A 26,098-nucleotide genomic window follows, 5' to 3' on the forward strand; every position below is an offset into this window, starting at 1 on the left:
AGTTCGTTAACTCTAATTTATTAAAAATAAAACATACCGTAATCCTGCAACAATTTTTGTTGTACAATAGATATAGGTATACGCAGCAAACATCGTCCATGTTATTTTCATGACAATTATTTCCGAAGTCCCCGCTGTATCGCGTCTGTCCTGTCCCGTCACAGGAGATAAGACCAGAATAGACGCCATTAATAAGAGTAGACAACAAGACAACTGCTAGACAAGAAGTGATTTATAATGCGGAGAAGCTATGAGATAGCAAAGGTTTTAGATAAGGAAAGTAGCGTTTATTTCCCGCTTAAATTTCCCAAGGGAATATTTTTTTTCTCGGAATGAAAAGCAGCTTGTGACCTTTTCCGTAACTATATGTATGAAAAATTTCAAAAATATTGGTTGCTGATTATCACTATGACGGGATTTTTTAGTTTTAGAACAACAGCTAATTAATACTCGATTAAAATGTGATATTGCATAATTAGGTCTGCATCATATTTGTTAGGCATTTTGTATATCCGGTCATAAATGTCTATAATGCAATGTTATGAAACTGTCTATAGTGCAATTCTGTAACGAAATCGGTAAAACGCTGAATAGGGGTCAAAGAGTAAGGTTAACGATATAGTGAAAAGTTTACAGAATATAAAAATGTATTGTTGGTAGAAGACGTATTGCATTAAAAAACATCGAATATCTAACAGTTTCTAGTCAATAACTATATGACAAATATTCAACAGCAGCGACAGCCCACCCTTCTATTTAATTGAATTCGGAATTATTCCAAACACAAACACATAAACAAACAAATATACCTAAGGTATCGACTCAATAATTTGCAATCACAGCGTGTTTCTGTGCTCTAATTGTTTTATTGATTGATCGATAATGAAATTATGGCAGAATGTAGAAATCGAATAAATAAATCGATTACAAGGCGTTCTTTTACGGCACATGCACCTAATCGTCAAGATTTAATATTATATTGCAGTTTATGACCTACGCTCTAAATAATTTTAATACTGACTTGTAACCGTGAAATTGAAAAATACAATGTGTGTCAGACAGAATATTATTTTCTTTAGAGAAAACTTGTTTAAAAATTTTATTAATGCCAGGATTGTAACTACTTTAAAGATCAATCGAATATCAAATAGAAATTAATTATGTGTTCGACTATAAAGGATTATTCTTCACAGTGGTGGTCAAACCGCTGGTGATGGCATAAATATTCAAATACTATGCTAACCTATACCTATACGAGTGCATTCATTTAAAATTCCAATTGTCTGTCGTACGCTTACTATTTACTATAGACTAACTAATCACCTGTGCCTCTCCAAATGCCAAGTCTACATGGTAACACACCTTGACAATTCTCATACTTTTTACGCTTTCGTTACTTATTTTAGTGAATAAAACTTTGCAATATCCTACTAATATAATATGTGTATGTATGTCTCTTTCACGCAAAAAATGTACTGGATCGTTTCTTATGAAATTTGGTACACGGGTATAGGTTTTTTCCTGAAATTACCACGGGAGCGAAGCCCCGGGGCACAGCTAAATAACTATATAAATATGCGTAAGTATTGTTTTGACACACTAGATTAAATTAAGTGATATCGCAATGAAAAACCAGCAATGTATATCCATTTCGTTTTCAGTTTGCCAAGTGTCCACTTGTTTGTCACCTACGATTGTTGCAGGAGCCTTTTTGGCATTCGATAGCCCGTGGCAAACCCTGCCATATTTCCAAAAATTTTATAAGCCTTTAAAAAATCGAATTATATGTCAATTATATGACAATATTCTATAAAATGTAAGCTAGAAACAGTTAAACGAGTTGTAAGTTGCAATTAGAACGGTTGACTAGACCAAGAAGAAGAAGTATTATAGGTATTCAAGTTATTCTTAATCCTATTCAAGTTCGTACTTAAGAACTTAAGAACACTGTTATAGTTGAGCCATAATTTACACATTCTTGTGCAAACATTAATCTGAATTGCACAATCACTTGTTTGATAATTGCAGGATAAATATGTGTTCGTAAATAAAAGTACATAACAGTGATGTAACTATTGTAATTATTTTGACAATATGCATACTAGCGGTCCCTTATACTTCATAAGTGGTAAATAAATGGTAGCCTACGAGTATGTCACTCTACTCCTGAAAGTTCAGTCAAGTTTATGTCCGTAATCAGATAGGCCCAGTAGTTTTGAGTTTATTCGTTATAGAAACATACAAAAATATAAGAGAATGAGTTGGACAAATAGTAGAAAAAGGTGAAAGATAGATAACAATATATATAAACAAATATAAATACCGTTTCGCCATTACACAGCTAACATATGACGTATTGTTCCAATATTTTTTTTATCTTGATATTCTCAAAGTTTGCAAAATCGAACATGGGATATATGCATATAAATATTCGTTAATTTCCATATAAATATTCGTTACATCACTACACAAGTTTATAAGATAAAACCCAGTAAGGATGCACCAACTTGATTAAATTGGCGATTGGCCACTCGATATATAAACTTTCTTCATAGTCGTATTTCCTCATGGCTGAGGGTCGTGGTCATTACGTGGAATGAAACACACGCAACAACTTTCTTGCCACTATGAATTGAGTGGTTTGCAATTGCTTTCTCCATTTCACCCACATCAACCAGTGAGCAGGTTTCCTCACGATGTTTTCCTTTACAGGAAGCAAGTGGTGGTCAATGAAAACTACTATACATGAGTCAGATTTGTATACACACGAGTAGGATTTGAATCTGTGATCTTTCGACCCAAAGACGGGCGTCTTAACCATTACACCACCACCGCTTCATTAACACCTCTAATTAAATCGACACAAGTCGCTCCGAAGCTTGCTTTCGTTATTGCGGCGCCACCTAGCTAGCGATCCGTATCACTTTCACTCATTAATCGATACACCTCGGAAGTCCTATTATGTGTGTCTTCTGATCAGTATTTCTTTTCTACCTCTAGTATTACTTGTCTCACACATAAGTTCTACATACCAGATATCAAAATAAGCACCAACAGACGTTTTTTACTACTTATTTTTTGAAAACTTAATCCAAAACAAAAGTGAAAACTAAACGAATTCATAATTTCTCTCAACGACATCAGCAGCTGCACCAGATACATCATCAGGGTCAAGAAGTCGCCAGCACATTTTACTTCTACTTGTTTTCACTTTTATTTAACCGGTTCATTTAACAAAAATATGAAAGAGGTCAACTAGACTAACATTTGTAATCGCTAATATATATCGCTGTATATGTATATTAACCGAATGAAATTATCTTGATAACAACTGAAGTTAATTAATTAATGTAGAAGAAAATAAACAAGCCGAGATAATTTATTCTCGCTCTGCGCAGTCTGTTTAACGTCAATTACTTTAATGAGCTTGTTGATTCATCAACTTGCTATTTCTAACGACCTTACTAAGCCTAAATAAACTTATTTATGTGATTCCAAGAAACTTATTTACTGTTTTCTTTATTCCAGATCTTATCACCAGTCCGACATCAAGCCATTATCGTTATTGATAACAGAAACACGGGAAGATTACTGGTGTTTAGATAAATACGAACATCTCAAGTCAATACGGAGAAAATATAAAATAAAGGAGTCTTGATCTTAAATTTAGTCAATCGATAGCATTCGACTCGAGCTGTTACATCACTAATTCCAAATTTGAAATTGCCGAAGCGCGCTTTACACGCCGCGTTTTTCGTGTGCTTTATTTAGTGTACGTGGAGTGGACTTTTAGTAAATTAATTAAAAATGGCCAGTACTGGCAGCGAGATTTGGCTGCAATGGTTCGCTTGCTGCTACCAGCCGGCCGCGCAGGCGCAGCGCACGCGGCGGAGGATAGACAGATCTATGATTGGTGCACCAACGAATTTTCAGCACACAGGACATATAGGTGAGTTAATTTATTTTTACCATAAATCTGCAAATGTTCATATAACGCTCACGATCTAGAAAATAATACGGGTATCTTATGTTAATGGTCAAGTCATAGTCATCCAGTAATAATGGGCTAGAAAATAATTGTGGATGTTTACAATATAGTTCTTTTAGTTACTATCACATAACACAAGTCTCTAACTCAATATGTATATCAAGTCACAAGTCTCTAACTCAATCTGATATGTCCATATAATATTAATTTTATTAATTTATTAGGTAGAGAGAATACACTCAAGGAAAATATACATTGCTATCTGTTTAGTGAAATATCTATATAGGATATAGTTAGTAACTTAAATCAGTGTAAACTTAGACTTTGTAGCCTAAGACTTAAAAGATAAGAATTCAGCATTATAACTGCAACTGTTCACAACTGTTCACAACATTAAAAGTTAAAAACAGTTCAGTTTCTCATGCTAAATGATCTGGGAAAAATCATATTGTCATTAAAATATATAAACAAACTGCTAAATATAATAATAAGTATGTCCGCGAACCTATCCAAGATAAAAATATATCAGATATGATTTAAGAGTTCTCACCTAAAATCGGCTATTTACTAGTCCACCGCTGTATTTGTCTATTCATCCTTCTGTTTCTCAGCATACTTGGCAGATCCTATTCCTAACTAATATTATAAATGCAAAATTAATTTTGTTACCTCTTCACGCTCTATAGCTACTCAACCAATCTTGAAATTTTGCATACATATTATATAGTTTGCTCCCGTGGGAGATGACGCGGGCGAAACCGCGGACAAAAGCTAGTTTTTACATAAATTCACCTCGCAACAAGATTTCGTATGAGATATTATTACTACTACGTCATAAAATTGACGCTATCTGCTATCAATACTTATCCTAAAAACTTAAGTCCAGACAATCCTATTAGAAGTGTTACAATCAAGTAGCACATTAATTGCATACATACCTACTTTATTATGTATTTTAACATCCACATTTTTCATTGTGAAAATAATAGCTTTACGACCTTTTATGCCTTACAACTCTGAAGGCTCTCTCACACTGCTCTCACTCTCTGTCATCTGTTGCTTCCGGAGTGATAGCACCAAGTAACCCACGTATTATCAGCACTTGGTGCTATCACTCCACACGCAGCGATCCATGTATCGATAATGCCAATCTGCCACGGGATGTGACCTTCGTAAAAGCCAAGGTCAACGAACTGGGAGCCACCACAACTCATCCGCATGCTTTCCTTACCACGAACTGTATCTTGAGAACCTATCATATTCATAGATTACTGATATGATCATTGTTTGGTAGCACGTGGTACCGATCTGCCAAACGTCTTCCAAGTAACAATAAATAATTTCACATTTTAGGATAATGCATATCTTTCTGCTATGCTCAGCAGCATAGCAGAAAGCTGATGGTAATAAATAGTACTTAGTGTATAGAGATAAACAAGATTGTATTATATTATACTGTAGGTAATGTACGATAAATATTAAAAATATAAAATGCAAAAAATATCAATATTACTTACGAATATCTTAATTATCCAATAATAGGTATTAGAATTTATATCTGGCTCTCTATTCTAAATTAGACATTGATAACGTGGACGACTATACCAAAATTGATTACAATCAATGCCTAAATAGGTATAAAGAGAAAATAATTAAATACGTTTATCAATTACACGTGTCATGTGTAAATTTAAATTAAATTTAGTAATCCCAATAAAATATGCGAACGTGAGTCTGTGCTAGTTTATATTCATAATCTTAAATTTAATTAACATCAATTCAATCATTTCATTTATATTGTTAGTATTGAATAATTCCGAAATACTCCTAGCCTCCTACTATAGATATCTTTTGATCGATTATAAACATGATTCTGTCTTCCCTAGCCTGTTTCAACTAATTGCTCCTACATGCCATCAGCATTAGCCGTCACCATAAACTGACATCATGATTGGCAGATCTAAGACTGTATTTAGAATTTAAATAAAAAGTGCACTGTAATTGGTATGTGATGATGCCTGGCTGACCAAATGGGGACGCAGGAGAGAACAGAGATCTTCCCTTAAATGGCTAAGACTCAGCCATTGTGAAGCATCTTTTTTTATTTTCTTTCATGACCTCGGAATGCAAACGGTGACAGTTATTTATGATTTTACTAGCGACACGTCCCGGCTTCGCTCGGGTGAAAAAAATACACCTAAACCTTCCTCAGGAATTGTCTTTTGGTGCCGCCAACCGCATGAAAATCTTTACAGTCGTTGAGTTTATCGCGAACGTACAGACAGACGCGGCAGTGGACTTTGTTTTATAGGTAATATGTATGAGGAATGGTAGGTGGTAGGATTTGAACGTTTTCTTTGTTTATGATACCTAGAACTAAGTATAATGATTGTATACTTTGTTTTTTTTTTCTAATTTGCAGCCTCCTTAATCATAAATATTTATAAAATTGAGGCTAATGGTTTTGTTATATGAACAAAATATACAGGCGAACGAAGTCGCTGGCAATATTACCCAATAAGAGTAAGAGCCGAAATTTTATCTTTACATCATATTTATTGTCGGTTTGAGCTTATCTGACAGAAATACGTGATTCCATTATTGTTTATTTTATCAGATTTTAATCCTTATGTTTTCCATTACGATATTATTATCAGGAACGTGCCACAGTCAGACACTCAAAACTGACAAAAAAAGGCTTCACCCTGCACTTTGCACCCTTTAATTTCAGATACAGTAGACAGTACATCAACCCATCCAAATTCATTGCAAACTCGCCGCTATTACCGCGCCATCTATAGAGATTCATACAGGGTAACTTGATGTGCTGTTGACTGTACCTACCTACACTCGGATCCAAATCCCTGATATTTGAACCTTACATAAAATTATGATGAATATTTGATAAATAACAAAGGATTCTTGAACATTTTTCTTCAGATTCATTCAACATCATCTGTCTAAAACATTACAAATACGTAGACCTTTACTAATACGTAGAAAAAAATATTAACTTTTTTACCACAGACATTCTTTTGTTTAGTTTATCCATATGGAAAGGCAAAGGTATCTAAGCCCATACAGCCATTACCACAAACATTAAACATTTTGGATATTTTAATTTGTCTTTACGGGCACTGTCAATCGTGATGAAATAAAAAGTAACTAGATTATGTACGTTTTGTACAAGAATGTTCTTACTGGCCAGTATCATTATCATAGTGTTTCCAGCTACGACATTGAATAATAGAAACCGGCACATATAATATCTAACTCAGTGAATTTTAATCGTGAACACGCGTTTCTTTTAGTCTTCACTCTGCACATGGTGAAATGAGGGCAGACACATTTAATCGCTTCATTCTCACATTATAACTAATTAATATTAATACAATTTTATTTTTAAACGTTGCATTCATTACAATTTCATTAATATTTTGTGCAGGATGTTGATTATATTTTGGTACCATAAGTATCGCGTACTTTCGGGATAAATAGTAGTATATCAGCTACTTTAATACCATTTTTTTTAAATTGGCCCAGCCGTTTTAGCATGAAGAAGTAACAAACATACTTTAACTTTTATAATGTTAGTAGGACAATTATGTGTAAATATACAAATTACAGATCAAGTTTTGGAAGCTAAATGTTTCTATAGTCCTAAATACACAGGATCAGAATAGAAATACGAGTGAAAACGTACCTATTTCTACAATTCTATACCAGTAAAACTAAATATCTTTGTACGTTTAGTTTATAGAGAAAGAATGTCAGTGCATACAGAATTAGACATCGCAGAGTTATCCCTAACGAGACCAAAATAAACAAGAGTCCATCGTACAAGCGATGAGTCAGAGCGACTTGTTTAAACTTGCCCTGTATGTACAGTAGATCGCACATCCCGCATTGCAATCAAGGAATTAAAGGACATTTGAATGTAGACTCGAACGTAGGTACCTAGAATAGGATATGTTAAGCACTTGATCTATAAAAGCGACTGTCTCATATAATTCAACTTCTTAGGGTTCCGTACCTCGAAAAAAAAAACGCCATATAGGCCTTGTTGTCGTGTCTGTTCGTCCCTCTATTGGTCACAGAGACTGAAGTTCTAGGAGACTGTAATTTTGTCACACACATAATTTTGTCAGTGTGAGACACTTAATTGTTAATTGATATCAGGTACCTAGGCCGAGTCTTTAAAATCTTCGGGTTTCGGGTGTCACATTCGCGAGAATGCAACTGATGATGAGCCTATTAATATTATGTACTTATTGTATTTTGAGGTTATGTAAGACTACATCCTACAAATTAACATACACTACACCTAAAGTGATGTCCATAGTAGATATATACCTATGTGTTATTTGTTAGGTAATATGATCTTTTATGGTTATCCTGATTAACCGTTTATGTCACAACAGATGCAAATTTGATCATAGTTTGGTATTAATCGGTCAATCCACCTACACAGACACATACATTACAAAAAAATATCATGTTTAGTATGAGATTTCGGAAACCATTTTTGATAAATAATAACAAGTATAATCAAAGTAATAAGTACGTAATAGGCCAAGTATAACAATAAGTGAAATTATGCTGAAAAAATAATAATTACAACGGTGTTTTTAAAAATCGTGACTAGCAGAATTGCAGCATTGTAATTAACGGATTTCCGCAGTCGTAACCTTCGACAGTAGAAATAAATACGTGTTTTTTTTTTTTTCTAGATGTTAAAAACACAAATATTTGATAATCAAAAACCGAAAAAATATTCAGAGGGAGAGAGAAAAGACTATAAGTATTTATCAAACTTCATATTCAGCCATGAAGCCTGAAGATTACCTAACCACTACGAATTAGACTGACCAGTTTTTAATTATGTTTATTTACATATTTATATTTAAAAAATAATTAATTTTGTAAGTAAACCTGGAAATATTTTATTAAAATACAATAAAATTGGAAGTGTTTACCTTGTAACCGGCGACACTGCATAGGTCACTTCGTTGCCTCCACCTTTAACTTCCATGCAAAATAATATAAAGTAATTGGCCAAATTGGATAAATATTAAAATATACGTAAATGCATTGACTTAAATACCTTGAGATGAGCGCGGTGACTCAACTAAGTAAATATGAAATTGAAGGCCTCTTCTGGGTCTTTCAGGAAAAACATAGTTTATATTCGAAACAGCTTTTTTTTTAAATTGGTAAATTATATTACCTAGTTATAATGAGGCATAATTTATAATCGACCGTCTCGTTTTGTATTTCGGAGAAGTCAACAAAATATTTATTTAAAATGTTGCCTGCTACCTAATATTAATTTAAAATATTGCATAATATTAATTTTTTGGTATAAATTATACCTAAGTGGCAACATTTTAAGTGTCCGGAAAGTTAGTTTTCTAATTGACTACGCTGAGACTTCAGATCAGAAAAAAATGGGACGTGTTGTACTTGTACATACTTATATTGAATTTAATGTACTGTCAGTTTAATTCATCGTCATATCATGTCGTGCTCACCACAATGTGGTTTACCTGTCTTATAAACCCAAGATTATAAGTTCATAAATTAATAATATAATGTACCGAATCCCAACCCCATGTAAAACATAACTTACAGCTATGATTACTAACGAAGACCAACAGACAACAAAGACTATATTTTGTAAATTTTACGAAATAACGAAAAGATATGACTGATTTAAAATAAAATACAGTGATATAAAGGTTAGGTAACATTTTGTAGGTACTATCATTCGTTTGAATAGATCTTGTAAATTAAATTAACCGAGAAAATTGACTTCTTAGGAAATAAAATAAGAACCTTTGGAATGGCATCGACATGATACGATCATTAATGTTTCGATAGGAATTGACTTAGTATAAGAATAGATAAATAAAAACGCATTCTCATAGTGTCTCAAGGGCAGACTTAACGAGGGTTTATGCTCTGTTAGAAAATTAGCAATGATGAACTAATTTCGATCAAGATTGACTGGTTATCATTTCCTGCTAGATGTGGATCAAATAAAGTGAAGATTTGCAACTTTAATCGCCGAGTAGGAAAATAGAAAACAATATATTTGTTTATCCTTTCTAGTGGCAAGTAATTTTTAAAGCAAATTAATGACTTAAAAATTACCTAATACAAACAATGTAAACATAGGACAAATTAGGATTTAGGTATGTAAATCACAAAATCTACCCAGTAAGAAACAATATATAGAAATAGAAATAAATTTATTCGTAGTATAAAAATATTATACATTTACAGAAAATGAACAAATTCATAATTTTACCCACTCTGCTTGTGTCATGACGAGGAGTTATGACGCAAATTTTTTATGATACCAAACACTACCACATTTTTGTGGATGACTAGACAAATCTATGAAACAGAAAAACACAGACTTACTCTATAGCTTAATATTAGGCAGCTGTATGGAAAACCAGACCATACAGTTTTATTAAATTTCAAAGTCTAGACTAACGAAGAGCTTACTACGGCTAATGATCCGCAGGAGCTGGCGACTTGGGAGGTGATTTGTTAAACAAAACATGGCGTCATTCTGTGTGATTAATGACAAGCTGCCTTCCTTCAATTGAATATTATTGAAGTTTGATGTAGTTTTTGCTACTTTTATAATTTTGTATTGTCTCCTTCGTTGTGGACATAGATAATCGAACAGTCCAGATTTATTAGACAAGTCACTCTCAGAATGGTCGGTCATTGAATGGGAGACCAAAAATGTATTATCCTGGATTCCTCTGCATTGGAAGGCACAGTCGTTAAAACCCGCTAATCCTCATTGGGCCCGCGTGTTGGGTCATGGCCCACACTCCTTATCAATTCATAAGAAACGCCTTTGCCCCAGCATAATAAAGCATCTAATGGTGAAGTAGAACTGTTATACAGTTTTCCGTAATTTTTACGTGTACCTATATAAATCTGTAAATAAAAACTCTGACTCGTGGTTTTCCAAATGAACATCGATTTACTTATTTGTGGCTTGCTCTCTGTAAAATCAAAGTCAACACCTTCACCTCGAGTATATAGAATAGCTATTATATAACCTTCACTTTAAATGCATAGCGTGCACGAACAAAACTACGAGTAACGACCGACCATTGATATCAACTAGTTATTGACCGGAGAACCAACAATGACATTTTAGTCTCGTCTGACCTCCAAGATAATTGCAATTTAAATGCATTTGTTACATTTGTAATCTAATATTTGATGACAAAATGTTGAAATTGTGCTACAATTCGTTTTTTGCAAAAAAAATCCTCATTAATTCATCTAAAAAGTCCATTTTTGTGTTCCAAATAACAATTTCCACCGCACCTTTCCGTTCCTCTCGAATATAAGGTCAATTCTAAAGGTCGCATAACACAACACACCTCAGCCCAGGCTTTGTGCTGATCACACAGGCTGATAAAAATATAGGTATATTATCTCTGAATCCTGACTGACAAATATGCATTTATGATTCATAAATGTTTAAAATCAAGTTTTCATTAGTTTTGCTACCAAAATACTATTGGAATTTATTATCGGAAGTTACTATTTTCACATCACACAAAACTAATTAACATTTTTTTTATATTCTTTGGCATATTTACTTTCACATAAATCTAGCTGTGATTAACAAAATCTATCATTACTTAGGCACCCAATCAAATTCACAATCAATTCAAACTTTAGGGAAGTTCTACCTGCAACCGTAAGAAAATAATTAAAGGGAACTTAACACAATTTTAATAGGACTCCTGCAATTTCCAGGTTCGTCAGACCGGTTCGTTGACATGCCCTCGTCTCTGCTGCACTCCATCCAGAATCAGATGCAGAGCAAGGGTGGCTACGAGGTCGCATACGGAGTCAAGGTAAAATTATCTTCTAATTAAAATCAATAAGCTCACAATACAGCAAACGTGGTCAATGGTCTGATAACTAGAACTGTCGACCTTACGAAGTGGCGTTGAAAAATAGGTAAGCGTACTCTGGACTCCAACGTTTTGCGGCTGAAGAAGAAATCTGAAAAACGCTCAAATGAGAGAGAGAAGTGAGAAATAGGCATATAATATGAGTAGCAGAAGGATAATGATGGGTGGACGTTTGCAGCGCTAACAAACGATAAGTAACCTAACACTATATTGTGACCGCGGTTTTACATTGATGCGAGTCAACTTACGAGGTCAAGCTACATTGGGCACTTAGTTAAAACGTTATATAGTCAGTATTAGAGATACAACAGTATCACGTCTTTAACCATGACGAGATGGACAAAGCCACAGAGAGAGAAGTTGTGGTGGTCACTCCATTATTAGTGCTAAGGAAGCTAAACATGAGGTCTACTATTGACGTCATCATTAATTTTATTTAAACAACTGAATATTGTATTCGCTGATAGATACTTAAATATAAACTGTTTCAAAATTCAACTCACACTAGAGAAACTATTAAAAAAATATATAACAATTCTATGTTCTTCCCTCTAATTTCTATTCATGATTTTATTTTGAGTTTGCATTGGTGATAAAAGAAAATTGAATTGGAGATAAAAGATTTTGCAGAGATCTTAAAAACTATCTTGATTTTTAAATTGTAGGTTATTCTTTTATCAATTTACCTACACATAGTTCCGTAGTTATACCGTGCTTTGTTATTGCCGAACACTTGTATATACTTCTATATATGTATATTTTTCTTTGCCTTATTCAACTTCAACTTCAACTTCAAATTGGAATCTGTTCACTAAATTCTAAATTGTCAATAATATTAAAAAGCTACGAATTTTGTCAAATATATTTATTTATTCGACAATATCCCTACAATCCCTTGAATAATATATTATCTTCCCTATTTCCAGGTTTACTGATCCCCGGGAGGTGAAACGGACGCTAGTGATGGGACTAAGTGAACAGTGTTGCTATGATCTACGTTATTTTATTTATTAAGATCGTGTACATATAGGAGATTTGATGAAATTTTGAGCGAGTTACCTACTGAAAATAAGTGAATAAGATTTGGTTTGACAAATTAAAAAAATAAATAATGTAATCCTTCCAGTCTGTCAATAAAGTGAAGAAATTAAATTAGGGCGCTATCTCCGGTTGACTGTTAACACTAGGTACATCAACCAATCTTGACCTTTCTATTTGGTAATGGCAAAAAAATGTAGTTATTAAAAAATCCGTTTTCTTTACTTTTTTTTGCAATCTCTCTCTATCGACAATTTCGATAGAGGCATTACTAATATTGTAAGAAATACATGAAAATTGACAGAATGTTAATTAAATTGAAAAAATAGTCAATTACTTGTAAGTATATTATTTTAGTTTTATGGGTACAGTCAGCCATAAATTGAGCAAGTTGGTAACTAAGATATGAACCAAGAGGACATACATTTTTGCAGTTGACTATACATACCTATAAATCTTAGTAATTTTACAACTTTTAAACGATTTTTGAGTGTAGTAGGTTACTTTGTACTTATAAATTAACTAGCGACCCGCCCCGGCTTCACACGGGTGCAATAATTCATGTCATTTACATATAAACTTGTATCACTCTGTTTATTAAAAAACCCGCATCAAAATCAATTGTGTGGAGATATAAGTATACATACAGACAGCGGGAAGCGACTTTGTTTTATACTATGTAATTATAGATTTAAGTAATTACTTATAGGTACGTGTATTCTATACTCAAGCAATGGAAATTGAGCTTGTAATACTTAAACTTACTTATTTATAAAGCACCCTTAAAACAGGGAATCTATTTCTTACTAACTTAAACAATAAACTGTCCATCCAAATAGAAATAATTAAAGTAGAGATCACGAGATCTCTAGAGAAGAGCCCATGACAGAAGTCCCGCAGACGCGGCGCTACTGTCGCTGACAACGACAACGTGGGAGCTCTTACTTATAGTTCTACATTGTCGTTTAAGTTTTGACATTTTGATGCCATTGTTTTGTGTCTATATAAAATTATTATTTTTCTGTCTAACCTACAAAGTTTCTACAAATTAACTGAAATATGTGAAGATTACTTTTATGGCGCAAACTTTACCATAATTTTTTAGTATTTACTCCTGTATATTCTATGATTGTTACTAATAAAATACAAGTATTTTATTAAGTCTATTCAGAATCCCAAAAAAATATTTTAAAGAATTTATTTGAAATTCACACGATTTTGCGGTTTTTCTTCACATTAGGTAATTACTAAAATTTTGTGGTATATAGGTACTTCTGATATTGATAAGTACTTAGGTATAATTCATTTTGTGGTATTTTGAAATGAGCGAAGAGTGGTAGATAATTCTTCCACAGATTAACAAAGCCTTCCTTATAAAATATAGTTTATACAGTTGAGCATTTTATCGTACCTACGTCAATTTCCTGATCATCTTCATTCATAGGTAAAATTCAGTGGATCATTATTTATATCGCTGTCATCGCAGCCTTCAATTTAGGTTAACGTCTAGCCATTTCATTGACCGCCATTCAATCAAACGTACCTACCCATAAATTGTTTACGCTAAATAACAACATTTTGCAACTTCTACTATCCTAGACAATTTATTAAGAATTGGCTTCTTGTATTCCGGTTTTATTCTTTACTACCTATGAATGAACTATGACGCCCCGAAGCACAAAAAAATCCTTTAGATTTGTTGACTTGTCTTAATCATTTTCCGTAAATAATTTAGAGATTTCGTAATATTGTTATTTTAATAGTGGATGTTATATTCTCATGTATACGTGTAATTAATTAGATGTGTAATTTAATTTATAATAATTTTCTAATCATTATCTTTATCAGTGTATAATTATTTCCTTTGCGAAAGTGTTATTGTTGGAATGGTTGGATAAGTATATATCTTTTTTACCAGACACACCAGGTCTTCTTGCCCGATTGGTTTGGGCAAATGAATGACGGGTTTATAGATAGGTACACTTTATACTACACAGACTGATAAGTACTATGTAGGTGCTCTTTAATGGTATATATAATATGTAGATACCATAACCAATTTAGTTTAACACGTATTGTTCATATTATGTCGTCGGCCGAACTTTGAATTCGCCAATGAACGAATAAAGCAACATGGTATGTAGGTTGGTAACTGTTGGTAACATCTAAAATAAATTTGGACTTCAAGTACATGTGTGAACAAGTGTTAAATATTCAAAGAAAAATATAATTTTGTCATTTTCTAGCTAAAACGACAAAATCTAAAATAGAAATCTATAAAATTAGATATGCCACTGATTTAGGTAATATTGTATTTACATTTAGATTTTATTTACAACACTTATTGAATATTGTAAATAATGAAATTGTTCTCTAAGAAACGGTGAAAAATGGAAAGAAAAATGAATTTTAAAATGAAATATCTTGTTTTATTATCAGTTTCTTCGAAGTACCTACCTACTGTTTAATTCCTAGATTGTGTGCTAAAGCTTTGCTCCATTGAGAGAGATCTTCTATCTTAGCCTTAAAGATAATTGCTGCCATGGAATTAGTAGGTACTTTCAGAGTAGTAACCTACTAATTCCATGAATGCTACTTATAGGAATCAATTGTCTGGTGTCCGATGGCAGAATTTGGTGCCAGATTTTATTCCGGTTGCATATTCTGAACTTCCCCTGCTACTCTCCCGTCCCTGTTCCCCGCGTTGACTCCACTGCTTCACGAGAAACAAATGGAAGTCATCAATAATCTAACGATATCAATAGTAAGTAAAACTATCGATGGTATTGCTTTTTCTCAAACTATCGATAATCCATCGAAACGCTATCGACAGTTGTCCAACGGCAATACATTATGTGGTAGGGTAGGTACTTCATGAAGTACCTACTAATTCCAAGGGGGCAATTTCTTTGCCAGTCGCCATCGTCAATGTCAAATGTCAAATCAGTCAAAATAGCTTTAGACAATTATGAAATGTAAACAAAACAAAAACATTTTAATTTTGACCACAGATTTTGACACTTAAAAAACATTTTTATCGATTTGCTCAATGATCTAGATAGATTTCATTGTAGTTTCTCATCACCGGAACACTTATTTTTTCTCAATCAGCAAATTGTAAAATAAATATAGTACATAGATGACAAGATTTGGAAAAGCGAGTCATTTTGCACCCTCACTGGACAGATCACCGGCAAGCGGAAGTTGCCGGCAAGTTTAATTTCGCGCAAATTACTTAATCTGGAAATAAAATCGATCTAAATATGGAAACAAATGTTCTTAAAGTGATTTTCATAACTGTGACTGCTATTTTTATCTTTGTTTTCGTATGGTGCTCATACATTAAGATAATGTCCAAGATATGCAATTGTAAGACAGTTTTGAGTGGAAAAATAGTAATCGTGACAGGAGCCAATACTGGGATTGGATTTGAGACAGCCAAGGACTTGGCCAAACGAGATGCCAAAGTTATTTTAGCCTGCAGAGATATGAATAAGGGTTTGGAAGCTGAGAAAATTATTAAAACAGAAACTGGAAACACAAATGTACACTTTAAACAGTTGGATCTAGCTTCATTTTTATCTGTTGCTCGGTTTGCTGAGGATATCATAAGAACACAGCCATTTATAAATATATTAATCAATAATGCTGGCATGGGGAAGCTTGACAATTCATTAACAGAAGATAATATACCTATAGAAGTTCAAGTGAACCATTATGGTCCATTTTTGCTTACATTGCTTCTTTTGCCATTGATAAAGAGGCACCCAGACAGCCGCATTGTGAATGTGTCATCAATCATGCATTATATTGGAAAGGTTGACCCAGACAACTTCCATAAGAAAGTAAAAACTTCTCTACAGCACAGGAGATTATATTCTGACACAAAATTGGCAAATATGTTGTTTACTTTGAAGCTAAATGAGTTGTTACATGGATCCTATGTTACGGTCAACTGTTTGCACCCTGGAGCTGTTTATACAGATATCTTCAGGCACCAGCCATATATAATGAAACTTATATTTAGGCTTCTTATGAAATCTTCTTGGCAAGGAGCACAAACAGTGATCCACTTAGCAATAGCACCAAATTTAGCAAACACTTCTGGGAAGTACTTTGTGGAATGTAAAGAGAAGGAACCTGCAAAGAGAGCGTTAGATATGGATGTAGCTAATAGACTGTGGTTAACATCAGAGAAAATAGTGGAAACCTATTTACCAGCAGATAAAAGTTACTGATATGGTATTTGTTATATTCTGCTGGCTTTTGACTTAGTTGACATCTCTTAAGTGATCTCTTAATGTAGAAATAGTAAATCCTTACAATTGAAAAGGTTGACTGGAGCAATATGTAAATCTTCAACATATTATACTGCCTAACAATTTTATTTTATTCCAATTTTACACCAACAATTTATACCTACCCTTATACAGAAAAGTATCCGCCACAAGCTTGTCAAAAGTATTTGTTATTGTTGTAAATACATAATTCTTGTAAATTATAAGTATTTACTGTGAGCTCAGGTTAATATTGGGATAGTTTTGTATCAGTAAAAAAATATATTAGTGGATTTTTACAAAAATATTTATTACAAAACTCATAATTCATAGACATTATTTGTAAAACCACAAGTGTAAAATTTCAATAGTTTCACAATTTTTTATCAAAAATGCTCTGTTTATATATCAATGTTTACAACTAATTTTGAATGTTCACTGTTTTCTTTCCAATATTTTTATTATTCTGACTAGAATTTCTTGTCTGCTATCTTTTTCTGTGCCTGTGCTCCGAACGGGCCGCACTGGGCTTTGAAGGTTTGTCCTTATATCTTGTGTCATCTGAAACAATATAAAATAGAATAAAATAAAGATAACTATATAAATAGTATTAAAGACATGGTAATGTAATACAATTTCAGAGTATGGTCACTGACTTTCGGTATCCACAAATAACGAAATTGCGCTTTTACAAGCTGCCCAGATTCAGTTTCGCCAGTATCAAATTTAATCAAGAATCATGATGACGAGATTTATGATTTTTAGTTTGTACTAGTGTTCGCGTGGGGTAAAAACTTAATAAAATACACTTAAACCTTTCTCAGAATTAGCTGTAAATCGGTGAAAACCGCATGCAAAATCCATGCAGTAGGTTTTTGAGTTTATCGCGAACAGACAGACAGACGCGGCATAGGACTTTGTTTTATAATATACAAAGGATATATGTGAACAATTTACCTCTGCCCCCCTTCTGGCGATGTCTCCTCTCCCGCTCGCGGTCGCGCGAGCCGCGGGAGTCGGGGGAGGAGCGGCGGCGGGGGGAGCTCCACCACCACGCGGGCGGCACCGACGCGTTCTGACGCAGCGGCGACCCGTAGCCGGCCATCGCCGGTATCTGAAAATTGTTATCGACACATTCTAAAAGACAGATTTTATCTGTCTAAATAAATGTTATAGCAGTTGCAGTTTCGTTTGCTTAAGTAGGAAATTCGAGGTTTAAAAAAAGGCATCGTACCCCCACGACAGTGGCACGCAACTTTTCATATGAACTAGACTAGCCGGATTGCCGAAAACAACATTTAATAATAAATACAAGTCTGTGAAGGAGAAATAAAAAGGTAAATTTTTCTAAGCAAGGTTTGGCTAAGGTAAGGTTTTTCATATAGGCAAATTTTCAAATTACCTAGGTAATCCATATAGGTAAATTTTCAAATTACCTAGGTAAAATGAAAATTTACCTATATGAAAAATCAGTAAGAGCTGAACAGGAAAGATCATAAAAAGTAAATAGTTCCACTTATACAATTTCTGTCACGAGCACTACCTAAGAGTCATGCCCCATTGTTCAGTTGTGCTTGTTGCGACGAAGTAGCACGTTGTAGTTTCGTGCTCCGTCCGTTGACGTGCGTTGATCTACGTCGAAACTTCATCGACGCAGAAAAACTTAGAAGTACCTAGTGTACTTCTAAGTTTTTCTGCGTCGATCCGTCGACGGAGGTCAACGTGACGGGCGCGACTGAACATTGGGGCATGACTAACAGTTACAATCACTGGCAATAGCTACCTGTGGCGGGTAGTTGGGCGGCAGGCGGTAGGGCGCCGCGGGCGCGCTGCCCTCGCCCTCCGCGCACGCGACCGGCGGCGCCGCCGGCAACCGAGTGGGCTCGGGGGGCGTCAACTGACGATTAAAAAAAAAAACATTTTTTCAATGAAATATTTGTCTTAATTCTTGAAAGAAGGAAGGGGTGACCTTTGCCCAGCAGTGAGACACAACTATAAGCTAAAAAAAATTCTTGCTAAGTATTGCTGCCAGAAATATGTCCAGAGTAGTTCCCTTGTCAGATCACAATTCGTCTAGTCTTATCACAATCGAAACTGAAAACATCTAGGTATGTATACTTCTCCGTGCTGCTATATACTCGTAGGTATCTACACGAAATTTGGAGACAATTGGTCGAATAGATAAAACGGGAAGAGGTAACAAACAAACAATCGTTGGCTTTTATTTTTGTTGGGAATAGGCGGGCAGTCATGTCTGTAGAAAGCTAAACCTACAGATGAGACTTGCAAAGCGCAAGTAACCTGTTGTTTGAGACTGTTGAAGTCCGTGCTCATCTCGCGGTACCGCTGGAGACACTCCTGCCACATGCTGGCCATCTCCGCCATTTCAGACCGCTGCTTGTTGATCTCCTCCTGACAAAACGACATTCACCGTTAGTCACTTCATCTTAGCGTGTAGACTCGGCTAAATTTGTGAGGACGACGTCATTGGCAAATCGGTCAGATGAGGGACTGACCATGAGCCTGGCGTCGGTGTCGCCGACGTCCCGCGCCACGGTCTCGTAGCGCCGCATGCACTCGCGCCACAGCCGTAACTGCGCCGCCGCTGAGTCCCTCACGTTGGCTGCGTTTTCCTAAACAACGAACGACAAACATAAAAAAAACTTTTCTCCACGCTACATGACAAGTGTCATGTAGCCTGTGGAGAAAAAAGGCTCAATCCTGAGCACCCCCAAGTGTAATAGGAGATGAAGATAAATGTTTTTTTTTCGCTAAATAATGTAGCAAAAATGGGATGGAGGGGCTAGTGTGCGCGTAGGTATGTAGCCCCTTAGGGGTACATCATAATTAGCATAGGACGATCATAACTCGCAGGCCTTTAGACATACGTGAACAGCTTTTTCCTGTCCTTGCGTCTGCGGCGACAGCCCCTTGAAGCACCGCATTAGCTCCTTCCACAGTTTCATCATCTTGTCCATCGCCTCTCGCTGCTCCACGATCTCCTGCTGAAGAAATCGTATATCAAATTAACAAGGTGTGAGAACTAGCTAGTGGCCTAACAACGATGATGGTGTACATCGGAGCACCAAAAAACGAAATTACCGAGGACAAAAGCTAGTCATTTCATATATATTTCTTTTTTTGTTGGGACTATCACTGCCGTGATACAGCGCTATGCGCTATCGTTTGAAGAAGACTCATCCCTCAAAAAACACTGAAAAATTAAATAATTTTAAATTATCTTCCGCTTATTTATTGGAGGGGAATGGTGGTAAAGAGTACCTACATAGAAATGTCCACTATCCATAGTAAACCTATGATGTGCGGAAAACGGAAGAAACTTACTTTCATTACCCGGAGGTAGTTGCTCTTCCCACTCACAGTGCTGTTTTCACCGTCAGCCACACTCAGCCCAGAATCCCTCTCCTTCTCTGAATATCTATCTCTATCCCTGTAGTCGTCTTCCCTCGAAGCTACAGAGTTCCTCTCGAACCTGTCCGAGATGCGTCTGGAGCGCCTGTTGTCCCTCTGAGGCATGTTGTACCTGTCTCGATCAGTCCTATCTTCATAGTACTTATCCCTGTCTTCGTATCTGCGATACCTTTGATCATAACGCCTGTCTTTAGGGTTGTCGCTTCTGGTCGTCCTCCGCCACTTCTCCTCTTCAGGGTAACAGTCCCTGTGCTCCCTGACGTCAAAGCTTCTACTCGTCCTCTGATCAACATACCGTTTTTCCTCATAATTCCTGCGCTCCCATTCGTAATCCCGAAAATCCCTGTACTCTTGTGGTGGCCGAGTTTTGTATTGCTCGGGGAAGTTTATATCTGGCAGGTTTTGTTGATAATCCTGATACCTGTCTTCTGTGGTTCGCATTCTGGAACTGGTTAAATCTAGTTTGCTGACATAATCAATTTCCTTATCATATGAAGGGCAGTAATTGCATTTCTCTTTTTTCTCTGCCCTGTCGGGTCGGGAGTGGACTGCAACCCTATCGTGGCTTGGACGCCCGCGGAAATTGTCCTGGCTTCTAATCCTGCCGACATTCTCTCTGGACTGCTCCTCGGTCCGATTCAGCAGTCTGGTGGGTCGCTGGTCAACATCATGGTAGTCGTGTTTGGACATCACCTCGCACTGTAGAGATTTGTGGCTGTGCGAACGTTGCTGGAATAAAATAAAAGTAAATTTGGGCAAATTTACGCTAAAATAACATAATTATACACTCCAACTCTTAACAGCGACGTAAGTAACTCAGATAAAACATAAAAGATAACAAGAACCTAAAATAAACAAGTGAATACTGACCACCGTCTGTTTCTCATACTGCGCTGAAGATTTTTCATTGAACTGAGCGCACAACTTTGCAAAAGTTTCAAATAGAGCGGCTTGGTTGAAGGCCGGCACTGGAGACAAATCTTTTATTGACCTGCAAATTTCATACATGATTTATTCTCAACTTTAATAAAATAATTTACCTATCTTTAAAGATTTCTTCGACGAAAATTTTTTTTTATATATGTTATATTTTTTATATTATCTACATGAGGTCTACAGATAGGTAAGTATCGTTTTGTTTTTCGTACCTTTGATAAAGCGCCAGTAACTTGAAGAAAATAAATCCCAATACAATGAGTGTCAACAAACTGTGACCTTCACAACCACTTTTCACGTCATATTTCTAAATAAAATAATATCAAAACCACTGCAGAGCGAAAAATCCGATAAACAGTGGCGGTACCTATCATGCTAAAACGGCTACTATTATTAAGCGTTTTTGTTTCACAGTCCCGACTGAAACCTAGAGGCTCGCGAAAATGAGCGAGAGAACAACAGTGTAATAAACATTACTTGTCCCTGTCCCTGGATAACGCCTCTTCACACCGTCTGCGATGGTGGTGGTGGTGTCTGTGGCGGTGCGTCACCGAGGTGTGGCGCTGGCCCGGCCGGTAGTCGTCGTGGCGGCGAGACTGCCGCTCCCTGCAGTTTATAATATATATAATATATTTTTTAACCCCCAGGGATTATTTTTCATGCATTTTATGACACAACCTCGCTAGCTCTGATCTGATGGCTGACCGGTAGAGTTTTTAAATAAATATTATAGAAAAGGAAAAAATATAATGCAAAACTAACTTTATTGCAAATGTGTGTTAAATGTTACTTTAGCTCTACTAAATCAATCGGTTGAATTCTTGAAATTAATATAATGCAGTTATGAACATGGGGTGCTATTCATTCTACAAAATCTGTTCCCGTGGGAAAATAACCCGAAGCTTTTGCTAACTCATATGCAAGTATAAAAAAGTTCCCGTACATAGGAATTTCAGAAAATCTTATTTTAGTGACCCCCAACTGCCGCAGAACCTGCATACCAAAGAGGCTACTTACTTTTTCTTTTCCTTTTTGATGGCATCTTCCAAAAACGCGTAGATAATTGAATCTTCGTCGTGGCCTAATGAGTCCAAAGCAGTCACCTGAGAGAAACAGCATTTACTTGTGAAAACTTCCACTTTTAGCAGTTTTTTCCTGAAGGTCTGATCCATCTACATGCCAAACTACATCAACGGTCCGTCAATCGGTCCAGTGTTTTTTTACAAACAAATATACACAAATCTTTATAATATTAGTATGGATATAGAAGTATGGATGGATGATGATAGCAAACAAATTACCGGGCGCGGAGAAACCGATGTCGCGGGCGATATCAATCCAGCCTTTAACGCCAGTGACATTTCATCTCTCCTGTAAAAAATCCTTATAAAAGAAAAGTGCTTTAGCTTCGGTATTCATCACCTACTACAATACAATACAATACAAAAATCTTTATTGCACAAATTAATTACATAGTATACATAAGTACAAAATGTATAATCACACATAGCATGACATTATAGTATAGATACATTGTGCAAAAGGCGGCCTTATCGCTGTAAGCAATTTCTTCCAGGCAACCTTTTGGGAAATTGCTAGACGAGGAAATACAGAAATGCGGGTCGGATTGAACTGACAATTGTAAAAATAGATTTAATATAATAAATATACTTAAAACAAATATCATAAACCTACATAAATGTTAATACTATAAACTTACATACACACATTACATAAACTTACATACATTACATTCATAATTCATACTTATATTGCACATAATTATGAATTATGAATAAAAATGGAAATACAGAAACAGCTTATCAAAGAGATAAATAATATGTCTTGAACTGAGATTTAAAGCTACTCGGAGTTTGAGCACACCGGATGGAGTAAGGTAAAGCATTCCAAAGACGAACAGCATGTACAGTGAACGAATTGGAAAAAAAAAACAGTGGAGTGGATTGGAGTAATTAGACGAAGGTTTACAGCACTACGCAAAGAACGACCCTGAGTATCGGTGCGAAATTTGAAGAGGTTTCGAAGGTAGCTGGGAGAGGAACGTTTGAAAAGTATTGTGAATAACAAATAAAGTACATACTACATTCATTAAAATATTTTTTATTCTTTATAAAAGCACCGCACACTGTGTGCCGTGTAGTCAGTCAGTGTAGTAGTGTATACAGTTTGAGATAGAATAAAGTGTTAACTACCGTTAGGTTACAATCTCCACAGTAGTTATTGTTGAATTATGTTGACAATAAATCAAATATTAGTTCAAAGCTCAAGTTTAACATTTAATAACCGGGAAAGTAATTTACTAAAAATCTATTTTTAATTTATACATATGGCTGTAAAACCAATAAGACTTGTAACAAAAAATGGAATGTAGTAAGGTGGGGCGGTGGTTGGGGTCGTTAGTTTTGTCTGCCACCGAGTGTACGTACTTACGGTATTAAAAGTCTTCCGCTAAATTGCGACTACTATAACCTTCGAGCAAAAGCCTTTCTTTCATCTCACCTCACAGACCAATTAAATGGAACTTTAGGGACATTTTCGGATTATTATTATTGGTGGTCCAAATAACGCCTATATGACAGAAGCATTTCATTCCCCTCTAGTAAGTCGTAGATGTGATATAAATATGCTGTAACTACTAAGAGGCAGCAACAGCATTCCCAAAGATTAGACAAGCAGACAACCAGTCGCAAAACCAATTTTAAGATTAGCTATAACATTTTTAAAGAACTATTATTTTAGCGGATCCCGATTGAACAGCCGGAAACAAGATCAGATTAGAGAGTTATGGCTACGTATAATGTATACGGACATGTCTTGCCTGCGGTTCCGCCTCGGGGAACGGGTGGAGCGTATTTCGGAGCGCCGAGTGTCGGTCGAGGAGCGCTTGTGATGGACGTCTGTGGGCGACGGCGACGCCGCAGGGCTGCTATCGCGGTCCCTATCCCTGGATCACCGATATAAGTATCTCAACTGAATGTTTTCCAGCTTCTTACGTGGTCTAGCCGAGAGTTTATACTTTTTATTATACTGTGTTCAGGATTCAGCTTTTCTACTTTTTATTTTCTTAGCAAGGCCGACATCCCTAGTTATCAGACCATATTGGCACTTTTTGAGTACAATAGCAATTACACTACTACCTAAAGTACGAAAGAGGACCCTGGGTTCCGACGCTATGGGGCTGAAAGAGGAACCAGGAATACGCATCTCATCTTAATTAGATGAGGCAATCACACTTTAATGCGCTGTGTATGCTTAATAAGTATAGTATCAGGGTACCTATACCTACCAATGTAAAGAATTCTTTAAAAATAAATCTACAGATAAACCACGACACTATATTTTGTGACAAATTACCAAAAGTCGTGAGATTCGAATCTTGCCTTGACCCGAGGATCGTATTAGGGCTGCACCTACATAGTAGCGGGCAAACATCCATACGGTCACGTCTATTCTATCTGCTTACCTATCGATAATAGGAGTTTCACAGGGTTCTAACCTAGGCCTCCTTCCATTTACTAGCTGCATCCCGTGGCTTTGCTACCGTGGGAATTTGTGTTATTCCAGGTTTAGGTGCATATTGTTTTTACCCGAGCGAAGCCGGGACGGGCCGCTAGTTTAGATATTGTAATATAAGTATAGATAATAGTAACCTTTTCTGTGAATCTTTGTTCATGCTTATAGTCTGCGCCGTGGGAACATCATGCAGACTAGTCTTCGCCGACGCACTGCGACACACATTCCCTTGGCAACCCTGTTATAATATTTATTCTCAGCTATTCACACTGATTTCGAATTGACATGAACACATTAGTAACAAAAAGTTTTCACAAGTCACTAAGAAAAATAAAATTTAATTGACATTGAGAATATCTTCAATTTTTTTAACTAGGTATATATTTACTTGCCTACCGGACTAATAGTTTCGACACACATACTTACCTATTCCAGTTTCAACAATCAGTAAAAGTAAATCAAATACTTACGCTAGCAGTATCGTCGGTGACTACAGAGTTTGAATCATCGTGTCCTTCCTTTATCTTGCGACTCCGCTTTCGCTTCGACGCGTCAAATACTTTGTACAATTTTTTGCTATCGCTCGTCTGACATTCCATCTTATATGAGACATTAAAATCAAATAAACCTTACATTATCATAACAAATACAACTGTAATCAATGAATCTGCTGTAATTTCACGAAAACGGAAAATAATTTTATGATATGTTGACCGAATAAACATGGGCAAAATAAAAATGACACTGAAAGACCACTTGAAAAAAGAATATTGATTACTTGTCGTACCAAGACGAGACAGATTCCTTTTTCTCTATGACAAAGTTTCTTAGCTGCCAGTTATAAGTATATGATTAACCCATTTATCTACTATGAATCTTACCAGCAGTTTTTCGTTTTTCAGAATATATAACATTTATTGTTCCGCATTTGTTTT

At 35.6% G+C, this 26,098-nt stretch overlaps 3 protein-coding genes across 7 annotated transcripts in view; 2 read left to right on the top strand and 1 right to left on the bottom strand.

Moving 5' to 3' along the window:
• Positions 1-15,404, top strand: part of Spec2 — a 30,214-nt gene extending 14,810 nt beyond the window's left edge. The window contains exons 2-4 of the mRNA XM_053759398.1: positions 3,529-3,949; positions 11,786-11,886; positions 12,873-15,404. Coding sequence (XP_053615373.1) covers positions 3,808-3,949; positions 11,786-11,886; positions 12,873-12,881 — 252 coding nt within the window. The 5' untranslated portion in view covers positions 3,529-3,807 and the 3' untranslated portion in view covers positions 12,882-15,404. The remainder of the gene's footprint in view (positions 1-3,528; positions 3,950-11,785; positions 11,887-12,872) is intronic.
• A 549-nt stretch (positions 15,405-15,953) lies between these two features.
• Positions 15,954-17,371, top strand: LOC128678480 (retinol dehydrogenase 13-like). The gene has a single exon (XM_053760064.1). The coding sequence runs from the start codon at positions 16,248-16,250 to the stop codon at positions 17,220-17,222; it is 975 nt and encodes a 324-aa protein (XP_053616039.1). The 5' UTR covers positions 15,954-16,247; the 3' UTR covers positions 17,223-17,371.
• A 175-nt stretch (positions 17,372-17,546) lies between these two features.
• Positions 17,547-25,929, bottom strand: LOC128678479 (zinc finger CCCH domain-containing protein 13-like). 5 transcript variants are annotated; one of them, XM_053760061.2, is made up of 14 exons: positions 25,634-25,929; positions 25,301-25,401; positions 24,469-24,594; positions 22,931-23,000; positions 22,647-22,732; positions 22,107-22,235; positions 21,564-21,684; positions 20,607-21,422; positions 20,150-20,266; positions 19,778-19,894; positions 19,563-19,673; positions 19,045-19,158; positions 18,219-18,375; positions 17,547-17,822 (listed from the first exon to the last, which is right to left on the bottom strand). In XM_053760061.2, exons 1-14 carry the CDS (start codon positions 25,760-25,762, stop codon positions 17,749-17,751), a joined length of 2,268 nt encoding a protein of 755 aa, XP_053616036.1. In that variant the 5' UTR covers positions 25,763-25,929; the 3' UTR covers positions 17,547-17,748. The 5 variants fall into 5 exon arrangements, with proteins under 5 accessions (XP_053616036.1, XP_053616035.1, XP_053616034.1 ...); XM_053760060.2 differs by having other exon boundaries at positions 20,150-20,263; positions 24,460-24,594; XM_053760059.2 differs by having other exon boundaries at positions 24,460-24,594; positions 25,634-25,928.
• Between the last annotated feature and the right edge of the window lie 169 nt (positions 25,930-26,098).

The sequence above is a fragment of the Plodia interpunctella genome, chromosome 19 (genome assembly GCF_027563975.2).
Source record: "Plodia interpunctella isolate USDA-ARS_2022_Savannah chromosome 19, ilPloInte3.2, whole genome shotgun sequence".
Classification (NCBI taxonomy): Eukaryota; Metazoa; Arthropoda; class Insecta; order Lepidoptera; family Pyralidae; genus Plodia; species Plodia interpunctella.